We start from the raw sequence: 21,414 nt of genomic DNA, 5'->3' as shown, positions 1-21,414 counted from the left end.
GAGGGAGGCCCGCATACCACAAAAAAAAAAAAAAAAAAAAAAAAAAAAAAATACTCCCCTTTACCACAAAGGGATAGTAGTGTATAAACATAATAATAAGAAATGAAACTGAGTTATTTGTAATGAGGTGGATAGACCTGGAGTCTGTCATACAGAGTAAAGTAAGTCAGAAGGAGAAAAACAAATACCGTATGCTAACACATATATATGGAATCTAAGAAAAAAAAATGTCATGAAGAGATTAGTGGTAGGACGGGAATAAAACACAGACCTACTAGAGCATGGACTTGAGGACATGGGGAGGGGGAAGGGTAAGCTGTGACGAAGTGAGAGAGTGGCAGGGACATATATGCACTACCAAATGTAAATTAGATAGCTAGTGGGAAGCTGCCGCATAGCACAGGGAGATCACCTCTGTGCTTTGTGACCATGAGAGGGGTGGGATAGGGAGGGGGGGAGGGAGGGAGACACAAGAGGGAAGAGATATGGGAACATATGTATATGTATAACTGATTCACTTTGTTGTAAAGGAGAAACTAACACACTATTGTAAAACAGTTATACTCCAATAAAGATGTTAAAAAAAAACAAAACAAAACATAATAATAATATTGATCAATAAGATACAGAAATATGATTAGAATTACATATTATTCATTCTGAAATGAACCTTAGGAATTATCTGGTCCTTACTGGGATTGGTTTTAAAATTATTCAGTGGCAGGGGTGTGAGAAGTTTAAGTGGAATAATATTGGCAATATGTCAATAATTGTTGAAGCTGAATGATGGTACATGAGATATATTATTCTCCCTACTATTGCATATGTTTAAATATTTCAATAGTAAAAGAAACTTTAAAACAATGGGGAGGGAATCACCTAGGCCTAAATATTTATGGAACTATTCCTCTTTGATGGTCTAAGATTTCCACCATCCTGAGATTAAAGGCTGAAAAGTTGAAAACATGTATCATAGCAAATATTATCTCTTTAGAACTTAAAGAATAAAGATATGTATTTTTTTCTTCTTTGATGATAGCTAGAAAGGCATTTGTCATTTTTCTGGGGTCTGAAAAATCACATATTTTATACTAAATAAAATAATTTAATCTTTCATCTTCTAGAAAAATCCATTAGGAATTTACTTAAACTGCATGTGATTGAATCTTTACTAGTTTATCAATATTGGAGGGGGGAAAGTCCTTTATCAAACTTGTCTTTCTTTCCTTCTTTCTTTCTTTCTTTCCTTCCTTCCTTCCTTCTTTCTTTCTTTCTTTCTTTCTAACATACTTTATTTTACTTTCTCTGAATACTTAATGCACAGGTAAAACTCTTGGTAAATAAATAATCAGTCCCTACAGCTATGCAATTTAAAATGCATTTGTGAAAGGTTGTGGGTCATCATATATGGTAATGGAGTGTGAACAAACAAATTAATTCAAAGTATGAAGGAAAAAACTGGTTTCAGGTAGCAGTCATAAAACTTTTAGTCTTTGAGACTTTGGTCCCAAGTACATGCACCAGCCAGGAGTCTGCCAGCCACCGGTTATAGCTCACAGCCATGAAGTCCCCACAAACCCTCGACCTGAAGTCTCCTTCCGTACTTCGATGATAAGTTAACTTTATAATTGCTGTTTGGGCCTACAAAGGAGGCATTTATTAAAGAGCGAAACCAAGTTTTGCTTCGACATGTTAGAAGAGGGAGATGGCAAGCATAGAGAGATGATTTTGCCTTAGAGTAAACTACTTCAAAGTAAGATTTTCAGAAAACCCACTGGATTTATCCTCACTGGCAGTATCCAGGAAAGGTTAAGTAACTTGCTGGAGGACAAGCACTGAATTAATTGCATTGCCAAAACTAGATTCCAAGTCTCCTAGTCTATATGGTGCAGAGATTTTTCAGCTCCCACATGAGAGCAAGGAATGGAAATGGATTCTGTACTTATAAATTTACCATCAGACCTTTATTGTCAATGGAAGAAATATACATTCGACGGATTATTCCCCTGTGTTATAAATATATTTAAAACTTTGAAACTCTAGCAGGTTGAACATACTTACCTAAGAGAGAGTTGAAGATCCTACAGTGACTTTATTTTTTAATAATTTAGAAAGTTATTGCCTTACTAATTTCTATATATAATGATTTCCTTGACATGCCCTCATAGAATATTATTTTTGCTTCACATTGTGATGTCCCAGTGATAAACTGAAGAACTGTTAAACTGTAACCAGAAGGGTATCCATCAGATAGAAATGTTCACTTAAGGAGAAATTTAAAATATCCCATTTATTCTTTAGCCTACATTGTAAGATATTGTTTTGTTTGTTTGTTTGTTTGTTTTACAATCATTGGTATTCTCATCAATCCAGATTTAAGGGTCAAAGTTACCATCAGAATTCATCAGAGAGCAGAGCAGTGTCCTGAACCAAACCCTCAAGTTCAGGTTTAATCAGGAAACATGGGTTTTATTCTCAAGATTGCCTTTAAAAAGTGAGTGACTAAAGCTCTGTCTCATGGACTCCCCAATTAACCCAGAAAAAGGAAATTGCCTTCTCCTTGATTGAGTAGCCGCTGATGGTCTGGCCATGGGATCTTTTTTTTTTTTTTTTTTTAAATTTATTTAGTTTATTAATTTTTGGCTGCATTGGGTCTTCATTGCTGCGTGCGGGCTTTCCGTAGTCGCGGCGAGCGGGGGCTACCCTTGGTTGTGGTGCGTGGGCTTCTCATTGCAGTGGCTTCTCTTGTTACAGAGCACAGGCTCTAGGCGCGCAGGTTTCAGTAGTTGTGGTGCACCAGCTTAGTTGCTCCACAACATGTGGGATCTTCCCGGACCAGGGCTCGAACCCGTGTCCCCTGCATTGGCAGGAGGATTCTTAACCACTACGCCACCAGGGAAGCCCTGGCCATAGAATCTTGATTAACTAGAATATTGACAATTTAAAAAGTTTTTCTCAAATCAAATCAAATAAATGAATCTCCTGACCAAGTAATCTCTTTAACATTCATGAGTATTTTAACACATTCCTCAATTCCTTGCTCTCATTGATTTTTCCAGTTATGCAAAATAAAAGTTACATTTGAACTACTCAGCTGCCTTATGAATGTAGAATCCTTTCAGAGAAAAATATAATTTTTAATTGACTGGAGAACAACCTCAAATATTTCATCCATCTGTAATTGACTGTATTGTATAGACATGTGAGGATCCATATGATAACTCTAGACACATGTGGCTATCGAGCACTTGAAATATGATTAGTACAAATTGAGAGGTACTATCAGTGTAAAACACACACTGGATTCCAAAGACATAGTATGGAAAAAAAGAATGTACAATATCTCATCAATATTTTTATAATGACCATATGCTGACATAATATTTTATACAGATCTATTAAGTAAAGTATACTATTAAAATAGTCTGTAATTCAGGTCCCTCCTACAAGGTGGTGTGCCCCTACTGCTAATGAATATTTATATTACAAATATGGGAAATATGATATTCTACAAAAATGAAATGTATTTTTTAATGTAAGGATCCATATCAGGCCCCAAGTTATTTCACTAATTTCTTTTTACTGTTTTTGAAGTACCTACTGAAAAATTTTGAATTACATGCATGACTTGCATTTGTGGCTGCTATAAATCACCAGTTTCTGCCCAGTTCAGCCTCAGTTTCTATGGACTTTGTTTATACATATCTTACATTGATATGACTATACGATGTCAGCTTTCAATTATCTGTGTAAATAGGGACTGAGGATGCTTAAGATTAAGATATTTCTCAGGTAATTCAAAACTAAATTTTAACCTTGAATTTCAGCTTCCTATGCCATTCAAATTTTTCCTAATGCTGTCAGAAAATAGTAAGCTGATCTGACTTGGGATTCATTCCCTTTCTGTCTCTTATTTAATGTGGCCTGCACAGAGGAAACAGTGAGAAATGGAATACCCAATAGGGAAGGAAGAAAAAGAAATAGGAGGCAAGAATGGATAAAAAGAAGCTAGGTTATCTGCTTTTAAGTGGTAGAGATCAGGTGGCCTTCAATTCAATACTGTTCATCGATGGCCTGCTGAATGGCAGGCCCTTGGTTGGTATTGAGGAGTAACCCATACCACCATCTTCCTCCAATTCAGTTCATATACAATAACTCTTATCACATTATATTACATTGGTTACCCAAGAGTCACACTAGTATCATGAAAAAAGTCTTATGGGAGAACAAAACTGGGAGAAATCCTTGCTTAGAGGACTTGCCGGAAGAAGGAGACAAGGAATCAAAATCACTTGGAGTCAACAGCCCAGATTAGGGTCATCTTACGGTGGGTATGCTAATGGTACACCAAAGCCCAAAGAAGCAAGAACTCTTGATCGTGGCAAGAGCAAGAACTTCAGTCGTCCCCAAATAAAGTCCTTATAATAAATACTGAATATTTACATCATACCAGTCCCATTTTAGAGGGAAAATATGCCCTTGTCTAAGGCCTCTTAGCTAGTAATGTCAGAACATGTTATCGTAGACTTACACCAGTTTAGACCACTTAAACAAGATAAAGTTGTTCTTTAATAATGATAATCAACTGCTGAATCTAAAAAAATTCCCTAATAATTTCAAAATCCTTACTGGAGAAGGTTGCTTTCGGGGAGTTTAACAGAGTGTAGTCCAACCATTAAAGAGTCAGGTAGGTGCTAGATAGGCTAAACTAAGTGGACGGCATCTGAAATTATTCAGTCGAACCTAAAAGAAAAGCTAGAGAGTTGTTTGTTCTTAACACGAGAGAAACATAGCTATTTCCTTCCCCATTAAATTCAGAGACTATCCTACTGACAAGGAAGATCGTTTTCAAAATAAGGCCACAGGAAAAAAAAACCTCAGGAAAGGTTTCGACCTTTTCTATAAGTACTTACTTCTTATTTCTACTCAGCTTACCTTTCTAGTCGTCAGTATGGAGACTTCTTACCTTCCGTACAATACTATTGCACATCCAACAATTCTCAGGCAACGTATATCAAATCTGAAAGAAAATTCCCCTACAGGAGTATCATTCTTGTAGCCATACAGAGCCTTTACAACCTTAGAGTATTTTAAGAATACTCTAAACTATTTTTTTTTTTAAGAAAACACTTCTATGTGTTACTTCTATTGAATCTTCTTAAAGATACTCTGCGTGAGTGGAGAAGTTTTGTTATCATTTTTTTTAGTTGGATAAAATGAAGCCCAGGGTGGTTAATGGAAAGAAGGCCAAACACTGCATTAGTGAGGAAGGTTAACTTTCTGGCCCTCTTACCTTGCCTTCTAAAAGACCCTCATTCACTCTTGATAAGCTTTCCTCCTCACATTGCATTCCCTCTTCTCTCTTTTGATCTTTTTGTATTCTAAATTTATCCAAATCCCATCGTTTTCCCCTAAGGTAATATTCTCAACAGTAGAAGAACTGCCCAGTTTCCTTTACCACCCTTGCAGTCTCAGTGGTGCCTAAAATCACCCACAAAATGAACGCATAAACTCCCAGGGCAAAAAATAATCATCTTATTAAAATGACTGGAATATGTTTGTTTTTTTTCTCAAGTTTTATGTCAATTGTTTTTATTTGCCTCTGGAAGTTTTATGGAACCATGTGTTGACCAAATACCATGTTTTGCTATCTGTAAAAATGCAGAATGTATCAGTGGCCCCGGGTTCAGCTGACGTGGTTGCCAACGGTGATGGGATGCCTGGTGATGAACAAGCTGAAAATAAGGAAGAAGATCAAGGCGGTGTCGTGAAGTTTGGATGGGTGAAAGGTGTGCTGGTGAGAAAGCTTCTGTGTTTACAAATGAAAACTATCTGTTCAATGTCCTAGTGGACTAAGTGTTAATAAGGCCTGAACACCAGAGTTACAAAGATGGCTGGGTGTTGCCCCACTGTCACTTCTCATGTCCTTTTCCATGCTCCCTCAACCCACAGGTAAGATGTATGCTGAATATCTGGGGTGTCATGCTCTTCATTCGCCTCTCCTGGATTGTTGGAGAAGCTGGGATCGGTAAGCACTTTTTCCCTCCTATGTAGTTTTCAATGTAAATTAAAAACTCACTAAGCAACTTGTTTTCACCATTAACGCTGAATGTGAGATGAAGATCACAGAATTAATCTGCACTTGGGCTCTTTTACTTTGCCTCTTTGACAATGTTTGTCAGAGAAGACAGGTAAAGTGTTAACTCCTGGGAGATTGGAATTTTCCAGCTTGCCAACCAGATAAATGCTCAAGTAAATATTTCATCCTTTCATAGAGTTTTAGGTGTACAAGTATATAGAGATAAATTCATTTTAAATAATAGTATTCATATTTGGGGACATACTGACATTCATCAGAGTATCCCCCTTACAATTATTAGCAAAACATCACTGACCAAAAATAACTTGTGGGAAAACTGGTGAAACTGTGACTTGACTAATAAAAATGCTGAATTGTTGAACATTTTCCAGAGAAAATAGTGTTACTTGCAGGTACAAGTAGTAAGAAAACAAGGGTTAATAAACTATTGCCAGATAGAAGCTTAAAAAGGTAAAAAGACCAAGATTATGTATATAACTATTGATAATTTTTCTAAATGGAAATGGATGATGTTGAAATTATTTTGAGTGCTTATTTAATGTTTTTAAATATTGTATTTTATTTAAAGTATTGTTTCTGGTGGCAAATATTTTTATTGTGAGTATACTGCTAAAATTTATATAAAAATTTATTTGAATTATATCACAGTTTCTGATTCAATGTGATAAAAATTAATGATGTTCTACTCTATATATGGAAAATACATTATAGGTTCACTTTGTGGGGGGCATACCTATAAATCATTAGTATCAAGAACACAGAAGTTCAGATGTGCTTTCAGATTCTACTCCAAAATGTGTCTCAATTCACATTTAAAAGGTACTTGGTCATTATTTATTGCCTTCGCTCCTCAAAACAGATTCAGAATCACCAGAAGACTTAATGCGAAAAAGAGCTGGAACCAGTTCACATAGTTTTTCCTCCTTGTGTGTTTGGCAACTGCTGGGTTCCTGACAAAGGGCTTCTTGCTGGCTTTATGATGCATATCAAATGCACACTTACAGCCTCAGGGTCCCAAATAAGTATATGCTATTCCATGGAAAATCTGCATCTTAATATTGCCGAGTTGTTGCTCCAGGGTTTCATGCAAAATTAGTTTTTTAAGGGCAGTTTAGTAACTTATTGAGATCATCAGGAAACATTACTTTGTTTGGAGGTGTGAGTGTAGCCCAGGGCAGGAGTGATTCTTTTTAATGCAACTTATTTAAAATCCATATGTTTGCGTAATAATCTGAACTTTAATCAGATCTTACATTATTCTTCACAGTCAACCCAGTTTCATGTTTATTGCAAAATTGTAGAATATGAAGAATTCTATCTTCTGCTAAAATGTTTATTATACTCTCAGTCATCAGTATTGTTTTAATAAGGATCTTTTATTTAAGTAGTCAAATCCAACTTCAGAAGAGAGTAGAGTTCTACCTAAATGGGTGTCCAGTGGGTTTTCCGTTGAATGGAGGTTTTTTTTGTTTTTTTTTTTTATTCCGAGAAAATAGACTTTAGTGAGTAGTAGAAACTTACTATCACCCTTACTCAGTTTTACTGGACTTTGTCACGAACTTAAGGCTGAAGGAGTTGATTAAGTCACCATCTGGGTCCAAATTGGGTCCCCTTTACTGGGAAAGAAGACAAACAAGTACAAGCAGTACCCCCTTCTGGCTTTGGGGGTAGCCTGGGGAAGAAACCTGAATACACTTTCAAGCTCATACCCTGGGAAAAAAGCCAGAAGGAAGCTGTAGCCTGGAGTAATGGTAGCTACAGTCCTTGGGTAACCATCTGGGGCTATAAGTTCTGGCTGCCTTGTCCCCAAAAGCAATTGGTAGAATGAGCTGATAATGCCATCTAGTTGTTCTCTGTTTTGACCACCTGGCCGGGGCATGATGGTATCCAATAAACTTAAACATCAAGCAAGGAAGAAGGGCATGAAAAGCAAGTACGACCTGAAGCAAGTCATTTATATTTGGTGTGTTTCACTGTCTCATCTGAAAATTAGGGAGCTGGATTAATTGTTTCCCAATCAATTCTTTGAAGATAAAGCTAAAGAACCTTGCTGAACAGGCAGACACAAATTGAGATTGGCTGAGGGTAGCTCAACAATTATCTTCAGACTGTGGGGTGCATAACAATTACCTGGGAAGATAGTTTCAAAACTGCAGAATCCTGGGATTCACTTGGAAAGATCCAAAGTCAATAAGTCTGGGCATTTTTAATAAGCACCCCAGGCATTTCCTGAAGCAGGTGGTTCAAGGACTGAAGTTTGAGAAAACTATGAACTGAATGTTTTCTAAGCTGCTTTTGCCCTGGGATTTTATGTTTGATTGTGAGAGGGAAGCAAATCCCTTGTTGTTTAAATGCATACAACTTTGTTCCAGGATTTTAAATGGTCTACAGAAATATATATGATGCCAAAGGATAAATTAAGAATTGTTTGGAAAATAAAGGGAATATAAGGGGTAGGGAAATAATAAAAGTCAGAGTAGGTTTAATGTCATGAAATGCGAACTATTTGGTTCTCTCCTGTTGCTGGGGTGAGCTAAACATTTGGTATCTAACTTCCTCAAAATAAAGTCAAGAGTTAAAATAAAGTGAAAAAAAAAAAAAAAAAAGAAGTTACCTTTACTGGCACACAGACTTGAAACTGCACAGTGAGGTAGTGATGTAGAGGCGATCCTCACCACAGGATCCCTGCAAAAGATACAAAGAATTTAGTGCAAGCATTTCTTACAACACCAAATGTGTAGGAATCTATAGGGGCCAAACCAATATCGTCTTAAGTTTGCATCTCATACCCATGGTTAGCCTCTTCCTACTGCACTTTAACTGTAAAATAGCCTAGAAACTTCTGCTAGAGCCAGGATATAACTGGAGGCATCAAAAGAGCCAGCTTCCAATACCTCATTCCCATTTCTGTCCTTAACTTCCTTCCACTTCCCCTTGTTCTAGGGCATGGCCAGAGAGATCACAGCCTCTCTTGGCTAACTGCCCTTCTTATCATCCTTGGAACAAGCGAGGCTATCAACAACAATTATGAAGCATTCACTTTCTGTCAAGGAACACACCAAACAGACCTAGGCAAGCACATTCTGGCTGGAGCCAGGGTGATTTCAGTGCCTACAAGTTCTCCCTGAATTTATGGTTGATCTCCACTGAGGAGGGTAATATACGGGAGGAAACACTGTTTTCCCTCTACTCATCTTAGGCTCATTGGCTAGGGCCCTGTAAAGTAGACTGACAACATACAGATTAACAAGAGAAAAACAATCAAAAGTTTATTAATATGTGCATCGTGCATGTACATGGGAATCTTCAGCACTGAGTAACTCAAAGGGGTGGTTAGAACTTGGGCTTATACAAGCATCTTAACAGAAAAACACATTTTTAGAGAAGAAACAAGACAAAGGAAAAGACTGAGTTTCTAGAGTGGCACATTGTGGGAAGGCAAATACATGGGGGAACTAATGGAAGATAAGGGCTAGTTAGTAAAGTCTATGTAGATTCCTCTAGTACCATCTCCAGCTGTCTCCAGTCTCTAGCTGATAACTGTCCCCAGTATAGAGGAAAGAGGAGACACCATTACAAATTTATGTCCTGTCTTTAGGCAAATAAGAGGTATCTTCTTCTTTTCAACTGTCTTTAGCTCAAAATAATCCTTATGCTAAAGTGGCAAACTTTGGGACAGCATATTCTGCTACCCTTCAGTGTCCTCCTAGCTGTGTATTTCCTGAAACTGAAAGCAGCCTTGCCTTCCTCTGAATTCTAGTCTTCTTTCTCCCTCTCATAATAAATGATTCTGAACCATAATATCCTTGAGGGCAGCTTTTTTCATTTTTATTTTTCCTTGCATTTCACATGCCACCTAGCACAGCTGGATATATAATTGGCTTTTAATAAACAATAGCTGTTATGACTATTGTGGATTTGATCAAAAAGCAGTGCCATTGATTATGTACTGTGTTCTATGTACTATGCTACTTTACACATGCATTCTGTCTTTATACACGCCACTACTTTCTTTATACACGGCCACTTTACACGCGCATTCTTTCTAATTTCATTGTCATTTTTGGCTCAGAAAATAGGTAACTTGCCAGAGTTCACATAGCCAATAAGTAAATGTAGTTTGATTTGATTCTTTCTACTTTACTCATCTGCCAGATGAACAATTTTCTATACTATATGTAATTTTCCACTCCTACACAATCAAATATACATAAAAAGATAGTTCCCTGGAAGGATGAACATCTACACTCTAGTAATATTAACAGCTTGGGATTGTTCAGACCAATTATTATTTTTATGGGTGTCTGGAACTTCATAAACAGTGAGGTTCATGTTGAATTTTGACCAGCCATAGTTTTTCGGTTATGTGAAACTTTGCACTGCACAGCTTAGGTCTTGAGTTTCTTGGATCTGTGCTACTTCAGGCAGAAAACTTCAATGCTGGGCATTTCCTCTGTGGTGATTTCCAGACCAACTTGTTAAACTCAAATGTGGTCCTTTGGTGATTACTCTAGACTTGCTGGCTTTTATGTAAATAATCTAATGGATTATTCCATCATTTAACTGCCTTTATTTTTCCTCTCTCAACTGAGGTCTTGGTGTGATTATCATCGGCTTAGCCGTGACAGTGACTGGTATTACTGGTTTATCCACCTCTGCTATTGCTACAAATGGATATGTCAGAGGAGGTAATTAAACCTGTGACTCGCATGATAATTTGTCAGGTAAAGGCAACAAAGGCTCAAATAGTTCACCACTGACCTTTCCGGAGTGTTTTCAAAGGTAATCCAAGTTGGTTCCTTTTTTATCCCCCCTGCCAGGCAAAAGAGATGCAAGAAAAATGGAGAAGGATTTAACCTTTGTCAAACCCCCAGCTTTCTCATTCAGGTTCCTCTCCAGCAAGAGAGAAGGTCAAATGTTATGTTTTCTCTTTTCGCAGCCAGGGTAGTTTCTCTCCCAGGACACCAGCGTAAGTCAACTTTTCCTTTCCAGGGCTGCATTTTAGATTGTGTTTGCTTTTGGAAACCATCCTTCATCATAATGAGCAGTTCTCCAACTTGGTCTTTACGCCAGGCAAACCCGTTTCTCCTTAGCATGAAGGAACTCCATTGGGGCCCAAGGCTTGGATGTGAACACTTAAATTCAAAGCAGTATAGTTTGCAGCAATAGGGAATCCAAGGAAGAAAAGTAAAATGTAATATCTTCTGTCTTTCATTGCTAACAGGTCTTGGAGTTCTCATAATTCTTCTTTCCACCATGGTAACTTCTATTACTGGGTTGTCAACTTCTGCAATAGCAACTAACGGGTTTGTTCGTGGAGGTAAAATTTCTAAGATATCTAAATGCTCTCATCACTTGCTACGGGTAGGCAAAAACTTATTATACTTCTTTTTGGTGGGAACAAGAAAGTAGCCCAATGTTCTTGAAGCCTGGCTAACTATGTGGATGAGCTGGACACAGAAGGAAACACAAGGTACTGTGCGTATAGTCCTGGTCTACTCTCCTCAGCTGTGGTCTCTTTTCTAATGGTCCTCTCTGGCACGTTGCAGGTCATGATTTCCAGATGCTCAAATTCCTTGGGTAAATGCTTTATTTTTCAGGCTACTGCACACCTCTTGCTGGTGTTTCTTGGAAAATGACTTCTCGACACAGCTTCAGTTTTAAAGTTTAGTACATTTCAGGTGCTTCCTAGACCTTCCTAGACCTAGATGGAATGGGATCTTTTAGAACGTTTCAGGTTTTTCATAGGGAGACTGTTCCTTCCTTGACAAGATTCAGACTGCTGCCTCCTGAAGTACTGGTGACTTCTTGAAGTACTGGAGCCAAACACCTTTCTTGGGGGATTTTTCAGGTCTTGGAGTCATCATCATTGGCCTGAGTGTGGTAGTGACAACACTCACAGGTATTTCTATGTCTGCTATTTGCACAAATGGAGTAGTAAGAGGAGGTAAGCCAATTCATGTACTTATGGCTATAAGCTTTGATTATGTAGTGATGTCTAGAGTTGGTTTAATGTTGGAAGTAAAATTTGTACATTGATACTTAGTCGCCAGAAGCCCTAAAACAAAACAAAATAATCCAAAATTTAAACAGTGAGGCATGATTCTTTTCAACTAAAATTAATAGATCTCCAGAAAAGATTTTTTTGGCCCACTTCCTGTGATTAAACATGTTTATAAAGTAGAGAATGACCAGGTGTCTAGAAAGAAAGCATAGAGTATTAGAGTGAAATAAACGGTTTCTTTGTGCCTTGGACGGACCCCACTGGCTCTCTCCCAGGGCCCCTCAGAAGGGGTCTTCTCCAGCACCCCAGCTGACACTGCTGTCACTTCCTACTCAGTGGGCCTTCAGAGTTCACCCCAACACTATGCTCCTAATGGCCAATAAGCTTAAGAAGATTCTTAAAAAGAAAATAAAAACAAATAAAACAAAGAGTTACTTTCAAATCATCCAGGAACAAGCAGGCCTGGGCAGAGAATGAGGGGTTGAAGTTTGTCTCATTGTTCTTCTAGCTTCCTTTCTTCCCCCTCCAATTCTGTTTTGGCTCCTGGGGTCTCTACGTGGGTACCTTATCCAGATCTCCCTACCCAGGGCCTTCTAAAACACCATCCTACCTACAAAACAGCTCCTCTCACAGCTCCTGCCTGTCTCTCATTTTGAGCAAGCCTAGTAACTTGCTGCTAACTTATTTAATGTAATCAGGACAAAGAAAGTAATGGGGATTTGCCCCACCCAAATAAAAGTTTACATTTTTAGAGAGGATGTTGTCGTCTTAACCCAAAGGAGTTACTATAGTGGAGAGGAAACAGTGAAAACTTTTCAGTGAAAGATAATTTTGGTTGTAGATATGTGTGTTCAGTGTCATTCCTTTACCAATTCTGTCTACTTCTAAGGCTAGCTCAGTATAGGAAGTCATTGATTCACTATGGTCTGTGATAACATCTAGTTATCTAGGCCTTTCAACGTGTAGTCATTTTAACCTTCAGTAACATGCTCTCAGAACTCCTGAGGTAGTTAACTATTCTGGCTCAGTCTTTCCTGTGCCCAGAAGTATACAGCCATGAGCAGAACCTTCTTTTCAAGGTTCAAGGGAGAAGCAGTCGTTCCAGGCCCTCCCCACCTTACTTCCCATTTGCCACACCCATACACATATGGTTATTTGGCAATAACCATGCCTTCTTGAGCTAAAACTATCAAAACTAAGTCTGATTTATAGAGTGGATAATCCATAGCACTATACAGGTACCTTTTTAATGTAGTAAATGTGTACCAGAAATTACACCAGAAAGGAAGTTAGAACAACAATGATAAACTTTATCCACTTCATTTTCTGCCTGGGCCTGCCTGTTCCTGGAAATTTCAGATATGAAATTTTACTTCAGTTACATTATTAATTTGAACTCTCCAATGAAGTTTTTTTAAAAGACAAAGAATTTGTGGGGTAAAGTTTGCTGTATTCTTTTTTTTTTTTTTTGTGGTATGTGGGCCTCCCTCTGTTGGGGCCTCTCCCGTTGCGGAGCACAGGCTCCGGACGCGCAGGCTCAGTGGCCATGGCTCACGGGCCCAGCCGCTCCGCGGCACGTGGGATCCTCCCAGACCGGGGCGTGAACCCGGTTCCCCTGCATCGGCAGGCGGACGCGCAACCACTGTGCCACCAGGGAAGCCCTGCTGTATTCTTATTAGTAGCATTTGTGTATTATAGGTTTTAATAAATTGGGTTTTATTTAGTCAGAGTAGTTCTATTGTAGATTATATACAGAATATAAGGCAGGGCTAAGTTATTCATTACAGTCAACAAGATTTCTAAAATTACTAGAATTTATAATATTTTTATTAGAATAATTAGTATTTTAAATGTTCTCATTCAAAATTATTTGGTCATATAAACTAAATCCTCTAAAAGTTTCTCAATGTAAAGCATGTTCATTTCTTGTTTCAGGTGGGGCCTACTACCTTATTTCCAGAAGCTTAGGGCCCGAGTTTGGTGGGTCTATAGGCTTGATCTTTGCTTTTGCCAATGCAGTGGCTGTTGCTATGTATGTGGTGGGATTTGCTGAGACTGTGGTAGATCTTCTTAAGGTAATTAAAATCTTTTCTTCAGCCAAGCAAGATAATTTGGTTTATTTTGCTTTTTCAGGGCACTAGGGGATATCATTATGGCAAGATGAGAGGGAACAGATTTATTCTGCAGAATGTAGAAGCTGAATATAGTTGAAGGAGCCCTAGGCTTGGCATCAGAACTGGCTCAGAGTCCTGGCTCTCACACTTACCAGCTGAGAGATTCTGGACCAGTCCCTCTGTTCATCTGAACCTTGTTTTTCAAATCTATAGTATGGGCTAATAATATTGTTTATGTCTTTCACAGAAATGTACAGATCAAATGAAATAATGTACATGAAATACAGTATAAAATATGAAAGAAAAGATAATGGGAATTATTGTCAGCAGCAATATTACTATTATGGTTATAGACTTCCAAAGGGAAAGAAAGTTCAAACATTAGAAGAACTCACTGCAGGAAACTGGGCCTTTTTTAGTTTAGGTGCCCCATCTGGATAGTATATATGTGAACACATTAATTAGCTAGCATATGAGCTAACTTCTAGTCCTCCTTTCATGGTAGTGACAGCAGACACTGAATTTAATTGGTACCTCTATTTGAAAATTAGATGAATAAATGAGTGGATTATAGTTCATAGTTTGTTCTTTAATTGAGTAGCACTTTTTTTTTTTATATTCACATTGGAAACCACTCATTTTCATTCTTCTAAGATTCCCCTTGACACATAAAAGTAACTAGTCATTCTTCTGAAACAAAACATGATATCTGTATGTGCCCATAATTTTACTTAGTGCTACAATAGACTTAAAAGCTGTGCCTAGAATGAATCCCTAAAATTTGTAACTCCTAACCTTGGCTATCAAAGGCCTATTATCACAGGAAAAAATACTATTAGATTCTTTATCTTCTCCAATTTATGAGCATTTCATTTTTCCATTATCCTGTGTAGCCCCAGACATTAGTGCCTGGTATCTCTTCTTACTGTTAAATTCTACAATAAGACATATAGGCAAAAAAAGCTTCTAACCATTTCAGTGATTTTTTTTTTTTGTTCCAGGAGAGTGATTCGATGATGGTGGATCCAACCAATGACATCCGGATAATAGGCTCCATCACAGTGGTGCTTCTTTTGGGAATTTCAGTAGCTGGAATGGAATGGGAAGCAAAGGTGAATTTCTCAAAATGATATTACCAACAACTGCTAGTCAGCTTCCCGAACAAATTGTAGGAATAGAAGGAACTCCATATTAAAAAAGAATTGCTATTATTACTTTCTATGATAAAAGGAGCCAGGTCAGTGCTTGGTGGGACACCAAGCCCTCAAAGCACGAAGTCCAGGCAGTCGTAACTCACAGCTCATGTGATCAGGCCTGTGCTTTGTTCTTTATGCTATAGTAACAGTAACAGAGCCAACAAGATTACTGCCATCTTCACACCCTGGTATCCCCTTCTAAGCTGGCTGTGGGTGCTGAAGCCCACAAGAAATGGCAAGTGTGTTGGGAGAAAATAACGGGCAGAAACTATCATTCCCCTCTGAAATCCAGTACTCCAGCAGCAAATTTGAGGGCATCAGAAGCCCTGGAACTAGAGAATATCTGGATTTAACTATTAGTAAATCAGTTAGTAAATTTCTGAATGATGGAGAGCATGTCTTTTGCTTGCTTTGTAACTCTCGACAGTGACTAGTACAATTGAACCTCCTATGTTCCTATGTGCCTGGAGGTGCAGTAACTAGACATCAAGTGGTCACCAGAAATGGAAAGATAGCCAAAGCCTCCCACTTACATAACGCAATAGGAAACATTCCCACCTGGCATTTAGTTCCAGATTATGCATTCATGCATTAAACAAAAATTGACGAAGTGCTTATCATGTGCTGGGCATTCTGCTAGGCACTGTATATTCAGTTGTGACCCACACAGGCACAATCCCTGCCATAGCTGAGCATATGGTCTACGGGGAGCTGAGTAATAAACAAGTAAATATAGAATGGTAAACTGTGAAAGTGCTATAAAGTAAATAAACAGGGCACTGAGATAGAACATAACAGGGGGAACATACGTCAGATTATTCCCTGAGGGAAGCAATGTAGTTTCATGACAGTAGAAGGTAGAATTTAGAGCTCCAGCTCTGTAGTTAGAGTGGAGTTGAACCTGGTTTATGTCTATATGACCTTTATTAAATTACTTCACCTCTCTGTTTCTCAGTTTCTTTATCTTTTAAATGACGATAGCAGTATTACCTACTTCATACAGTTATGGGTGGTATTATTTACCTGAAAGAATATTGGTAAAGTTAGATGTGCATCTGTTGTATTGTAAGCCCTCTGTGAGCATTAGCTCTTATTGTTTAGATTCAGTGATCAAGAAAGGCCTCTCTGAGGAGGTAACTAATACATAATGGATGAGAGGAAAGATACAGTTTTGCAAAGTATAGGGAAAAGTGTGTTTCCAGCAGAGGGAATAGCATATGGGAATGCCAAGCCAATAACCTCTATGAAATGTCAGATGGACTAAAGAACAGTGATTTGGCTGGTCAACCTTGCAGAACACTTATGCTGGGCACACACTGGTATGGTAGCCCAACGTCAAGTGCACTAGGCATCATGGGAATTCTATGCATCATTCTGTGTTCTCATACTCCTTCTGCAGTTATTACTGTGAAGGGGAGGAATCCATAGGTGCTCTGCCTAGGAAAGAAACCAACTCTATGAGTGTTCAATCTTTTGGCTCCATTTATATTCTTAGGAACACTGCACTAAGTTACCGACTTAGCACTTGAAATGCTCTTGAAATGTCACCTTCAAGTGCCTAAGCACATGCACCCATTGAAAATGTAACATCTATACTCAGGCCAAATAAGGCTCATTAAGATGCCATTTTATGAGAACACACTTATTACCTACTTTGGATAGTAGAATCTTAACTGGAATTATTAGATAGACTCTTTCTTCAGTGGGTACTTATAACTTTTAATAAAATTATGTAAAAAGTCATTGAATAAATCTAATTTGACCTCCTGTTACTTTGTCATTCCAGGCTCAAGTGATTCTTCTGATCATTCTTCTCATTGCTATTGCAAACTTCTTCATTGGAACTGTCATTCCATCCAACAATGAGAAAAAGTCCAGAGGTTTCTTTAATTACCAAGGTACATATGACAAATAACTTGCTCTGCAGTAATGGTTCTCCATTGCCTGCCCCCATCACCATCCCCATGATTCCTACCCCAGCCATTGGAATCCCAGTGTGATCCAGGGAAGAGCCTGGGGTTGGAGTCAGGAGAACCAGAGTGAGTCTCAATCCTCCTGCAAACTGACATGATTGCTTCTCAGATTTTCCTGCCAAGGTGGGGGTGATGATAACAACTTCCTAAAGGGATTTTGAAAAGCAAGTAAGATAGCAGATGTTAAAGTGCTTTGAAAACCTTAAAGTTCTGGACACATTGTTGTCTCTGTCAAATAGTAGAAGTAGAGTGCATGTACAAGAAAGAGAACATAGCTCAGACAATGTGTCCAACCACTGAGAGCACTGAAGTCAAACACAGTCATTTTTAATTCCTGCTAGAATTTTGTACCTTGCTTTCTTATAGCATTACCTAGTTGAGCATCACTGTCAGGTTTTCAAGCATAAAAGACTGTAGGAGTTATTAATATAGCATCTGTGATAATGGCATGGCACTGGGCATAAATTTTGACTTCTCTCTTCTATTCTACTCTGCCTATGCACTCTTTCCTATCTTTCCACTCTAGTTTACTCACGAATCCACTGCTGAGGGTTTTTTACATTTCCCTTCATTATTTACTCAGTTGTCAGTATTTGTTCCCTTTTTACATCACAACACTTCTTTCTTCCTGATTCTTTTTCTTTGTAAAATTGTCTTGTTTGCTTTGCAAATCCTTTTCCTTTTGATTCTTTTCCCTTCTTCCAGCTCCTGCTGTAATTTTTATGTTTTAAATTTTCTTTCCTTATTTTTGCATCATCCTAGATTCTTTTGTTCATATTTTTCTTCCTTCCTTTTCTTTCTTTGCTTTTCTTTCTGTTTTTCTTCTACATTGTTCCTTTTCTTTTTTAAAATTTTTTTTCTTTTTTAAAAAATTAATTAATTAATTTTTTGGCTGCATTGGGTCATTGTTGCTGCACATGGGCTTTCTATAGTTGCAGCACATGGGCTTTCTCTAGTTGCAGCAAGCAGGAGCTACTCTTCATTGCAGTGTGCAGGCTTCTCACTGCGGTGGCTTCTCTTGTTGCTGAGGACAGGCCCTAGAGTGCACGGCCTTCAGTAGTTGTGGCGTGTGGGCTCAGTAGTTGTGGCTCGTGGGCTCTAGAGCGCAGGCTCAGTAGTTGTGGCACACGGGCTTAGTTGCTCTGAGGCATGTGGGATCTTCCCAGACCAGGGCTCAAACCCATGTCCCTTGCATTGGCAGGCAGATTCTTAACCACGGTGCCACCAGGGAAGTCCCTGTTTCCTTTTCATTTAAATAATTTGGTGACAACCTGTGGGATATTATTATTTTATGACCAAAGCTCCTCTCGCTCTCTCCATATATATTATATATAAAAAGATTATATATATATATATATATATATATATAGTCTCCATACATGAGAATTTGGTATAAGGATCTAAGATCCAACTCTAGAGACAGGGGCAGGGAGGTTAGTACATTAGTGAAAAAAACCTCTAAGATAGCCTCACCCACAAGTTTCTCCTACAATGTTTTTTAAAAAGGCATAGAAAAGCAGTGTGCTGATTAAGGTGCATATATATGTGAGAATGTAGCTGTATGTGTGTAGGGCAATGTTGTGTGGTATATTTGTGAGTATGCCAGTAGGGTCATGAGAAAATTTTCCATTTCCTTCTTTTTCAATCTTCTAGATTCAAAGGAGTTAGACAGCATGGGTCTCTGTTTGCATGAAAATTATTGATTTTTCAGGGTATGTCCTAGAGGTCTAAAACCTTCTGACATGCATTTTGACTCTTGGCAAATATTCACATGAGGTTCATCAGGAGTACACCAATATCTTCAAGCTCATTCCATTTAGATTATAGGAACACTTTGCATTTAGGGCTATAGAAGCCAAATGTAACTTTATCTCCTACCTGTGAAGAAAGTCTACATGATAATTTTCTCATTATTTGTGTTGCAGCATCAATATTTGCAGAAAACTTTGGGCCAAGCTTCACAAAAGGTGAAGGCTTCTTCTCTGTCTTTGCCATTTTTTTCCCAGCAGCAACTGGGATTCTTGCTGGTGCCAATATCTCGGGAGATTTGGAGGTATGTTGTTTCCTCTGCTTTGTCATTCTGCGAGGTAATGGTGCACTTGGGCAGGACAAGGAGCTATAGACATCAACAGTGACCATGTTTCTCTATAGATTTCAAAACTGTAAGATTTCTGCAAGGTTTCCTATTTATTTAAAAGTTCTCTCTTTAATGACACATTTTACTGCCAAACTATCCTATTCCAGATAGTTCTTCCAAAAGTCTTATTCAGTGATATCAGAAGGACAGAGTATATTGACAGTGTGTCATATTTCCAACAAAATGAATATAATTCACTGAAAAAAAAAATATCAGAACCGGGCTTCCCTGGTGGCACAGTGGTTAAGAATCTTCCTGGCAATGTAGGGGACACGGGTTCGAGCCCTGGTCCAGGAGATCCACATGCCACGGAGCAACTAAGCCTGTGCGCCACAACTACTGAGCCTGTGCTCTAGAGCCCATGAGCCTACTGAGCCCGTGTGCCACAACTACTGAAGCCCACGTGCCTAGAGCCCGTGCTCAGCAACAAGAGAAGCCACCGCAAAGAGAAGCCTGTGCACTGCAATGAAGAGTAGCCCCCGCTCGCTGCAACTAGAGAAAGTCCTCGCACAGTAACAAAGACCCAATGCAGCCAAAAATAAATAAATAAATTTATTTAAAAAATATATCAGAACAACCCTTTCTCTTTGAAACACATAATGAATGGAATATTCAAGAAAAACCAAAACCAAAACCAAATCACTTTATTACTGAATACTTACGTCATTAAATTCAGAGGTACATTCACTCATTTAATAGGTATTTATTTAGCAGTCTACTCATAATATTCTATGTTAAGTACTGTAAGGAGCATTGTACTAGTTAGGATATTAGTTTCAATGTTTTATAAAAGGCCAAGAACAGTGACCTAAATAAGACAGAAGTTTGTTTTCCTAGTGCATAAAAATTCAAGGCCGTAGGCCATATACCAGAAAAAGACAGGTCTGCTCCAAAAGGTAGCCCAGAAAACCCAGATGACCTCTCTTGTATTACCATTCCCTTGGGGTTTGCCCTCATCTTCAAGGTCCAAGATGACTGATCACTTCCAAGATCACATTCCAGTCCACAGGAAGGGGGTTAAGGAAGTAGAGGGTAAACAATCACTTCTGTTGACATTCCACTGACTGGAATTTAGTCTCTGTGACCTTACCTAGTTGCAAAGACTGGGAAATGTAATCTCCAGTTGGACAACTATGTCACCAGATAAAATTTTAGGGGGTTCTAGTATTAAAATGAAGGTGAAAATGTATATTAGAGGACAATAAATAGTCTCTACCACACGTGAAAAAAAGTAGAAGACACAGGTTTTACCTCAATAAGTTTATAATCAACTTTGGAAGACAAGAAATATTTGCAAGAGTCATCAGGAGACAGGCATAAATGAAAACTGAATGCATTGTCTAAGTTCATTATGAAATAAAAATAATGAAGAAATAATTACATTAGGGATGATTTTCTCAACACAGTAACTTTTGAGCAGGAACTAAAAGCAAAGGCTGGATACTGACAACTGGTCAGAAAATATAAGGGTATTCTAGGCAGAAAAAACAAAAGAACAGACAGGAATGGGAAAACTGTGGGACAGTAAGGAGTCTCTCACGATTCAACTGGAGCAGCCTTGACAGGCGGGGTAACCTTATAAGGTAAGGAGAAAGGCTGTTGAAGGGACCTGAGCGAGAGAGGCTTACCCTAGAATATAATTTCATGAAAGTGGGGACTTTGCCTTTGGATTTGTGCACTGCTGTGTCCTTGGAGCTAGGAAAGCTTCAAAAAATATTTACTGAGTGAATGAATAAAGGCATTTAGATTGGTTATATTAATGACCGCAGTGCCATGGTAAATTCTTTTTTTTTTTAGTACATCTTTATTGGAGTATAATTACTTTACAATGGTGTGTTAGTTTGTGCTTTATAACAAAGTGAATCAGCTATACATATACATATATCCCCA

General features: G+C 38.3%; 1 protein-coding gene and 1 long non-coding RNA gene across 2 annotated transcripts in view; one reads left to right on the top strand and one right to left on the bottom strand.

Annotated features, from left to right (window-relative positions):
• Positions 1–21,414, bottom strand: part of LOC114487099 (uncharacterized) — a 132,740-nt gene that overhangs the window by 20,126 nt on the left and 91,200 nt on the right. The window contains exons 7-10 of the long non-coding RNA XR_008618619.1: positions 15,190–15,307; positions 10,862–12,158; positions 8,715–8,785; positions 4,936–5,020 (exon numbers count right to left, since the gene is read on the bottom strand). This is a non-coding gene — a long non-coding RNA (uncharacterized lncRNA). The remainder of the gene's footprint in view (positions 1–4,935; positions 5,021–8,714; positions 8,786–10,861; positions 12,159–15,189; positions 15,308–21,414) is intronic.
• Positions 1–21,414, top strand: part of SLC12A1 (solute carrier family 12 member 1) — a 92,585-nt gene that overhangs the window by 7,451 nt on the left and 63,720 nt on the right. Inside the window, exons 2-8 of the mRNA XM_024132919.2 lie at positions 5,666–5,797; positions 5,953–6,028; positions 11,325–11,420; positions 14,040–14,179; positions 15,220–15,330; positions 17,201–17,312; positions 19,313–19,440. Of these exons, the coding sequence (XP_023988687.1) occupies positions 5,666–5,797; positions 5,953–6,028; positions 11,325–11,420; positions 14,040–14,179; positions 15,220–15,330; positions 17,201–17,312; positions 19,313–19,440 (795 nt within the window). The remainder of the gene's footprint in view (positions 1–5,665; positions 5,798–5,952; positions 6,029–11,324; positions 11,421–14,039; positions 14,180–15,219; positions 15,331–17,200; positions 17,313–19,312; positions 19,441–21,414) is intronic.

The sequence above is a fragment of the Physeter macrocephalus genome, chromosome 11 (genome assembly GCF_002837175.3).
Source record: "Physeter macrocephalus isolate SW-GA chromosome 11, ASM283717v5, whole genome shotgun sequence".
NCBI lineage: Eukaryota > Metazoa > Chordata > Mammalia > Artiodactyla > Physeteridae > Physeter > Physeter macrocephalus.
This window is presented reverse-complemented; position numbering and strand designations above follow the sequence as displayed.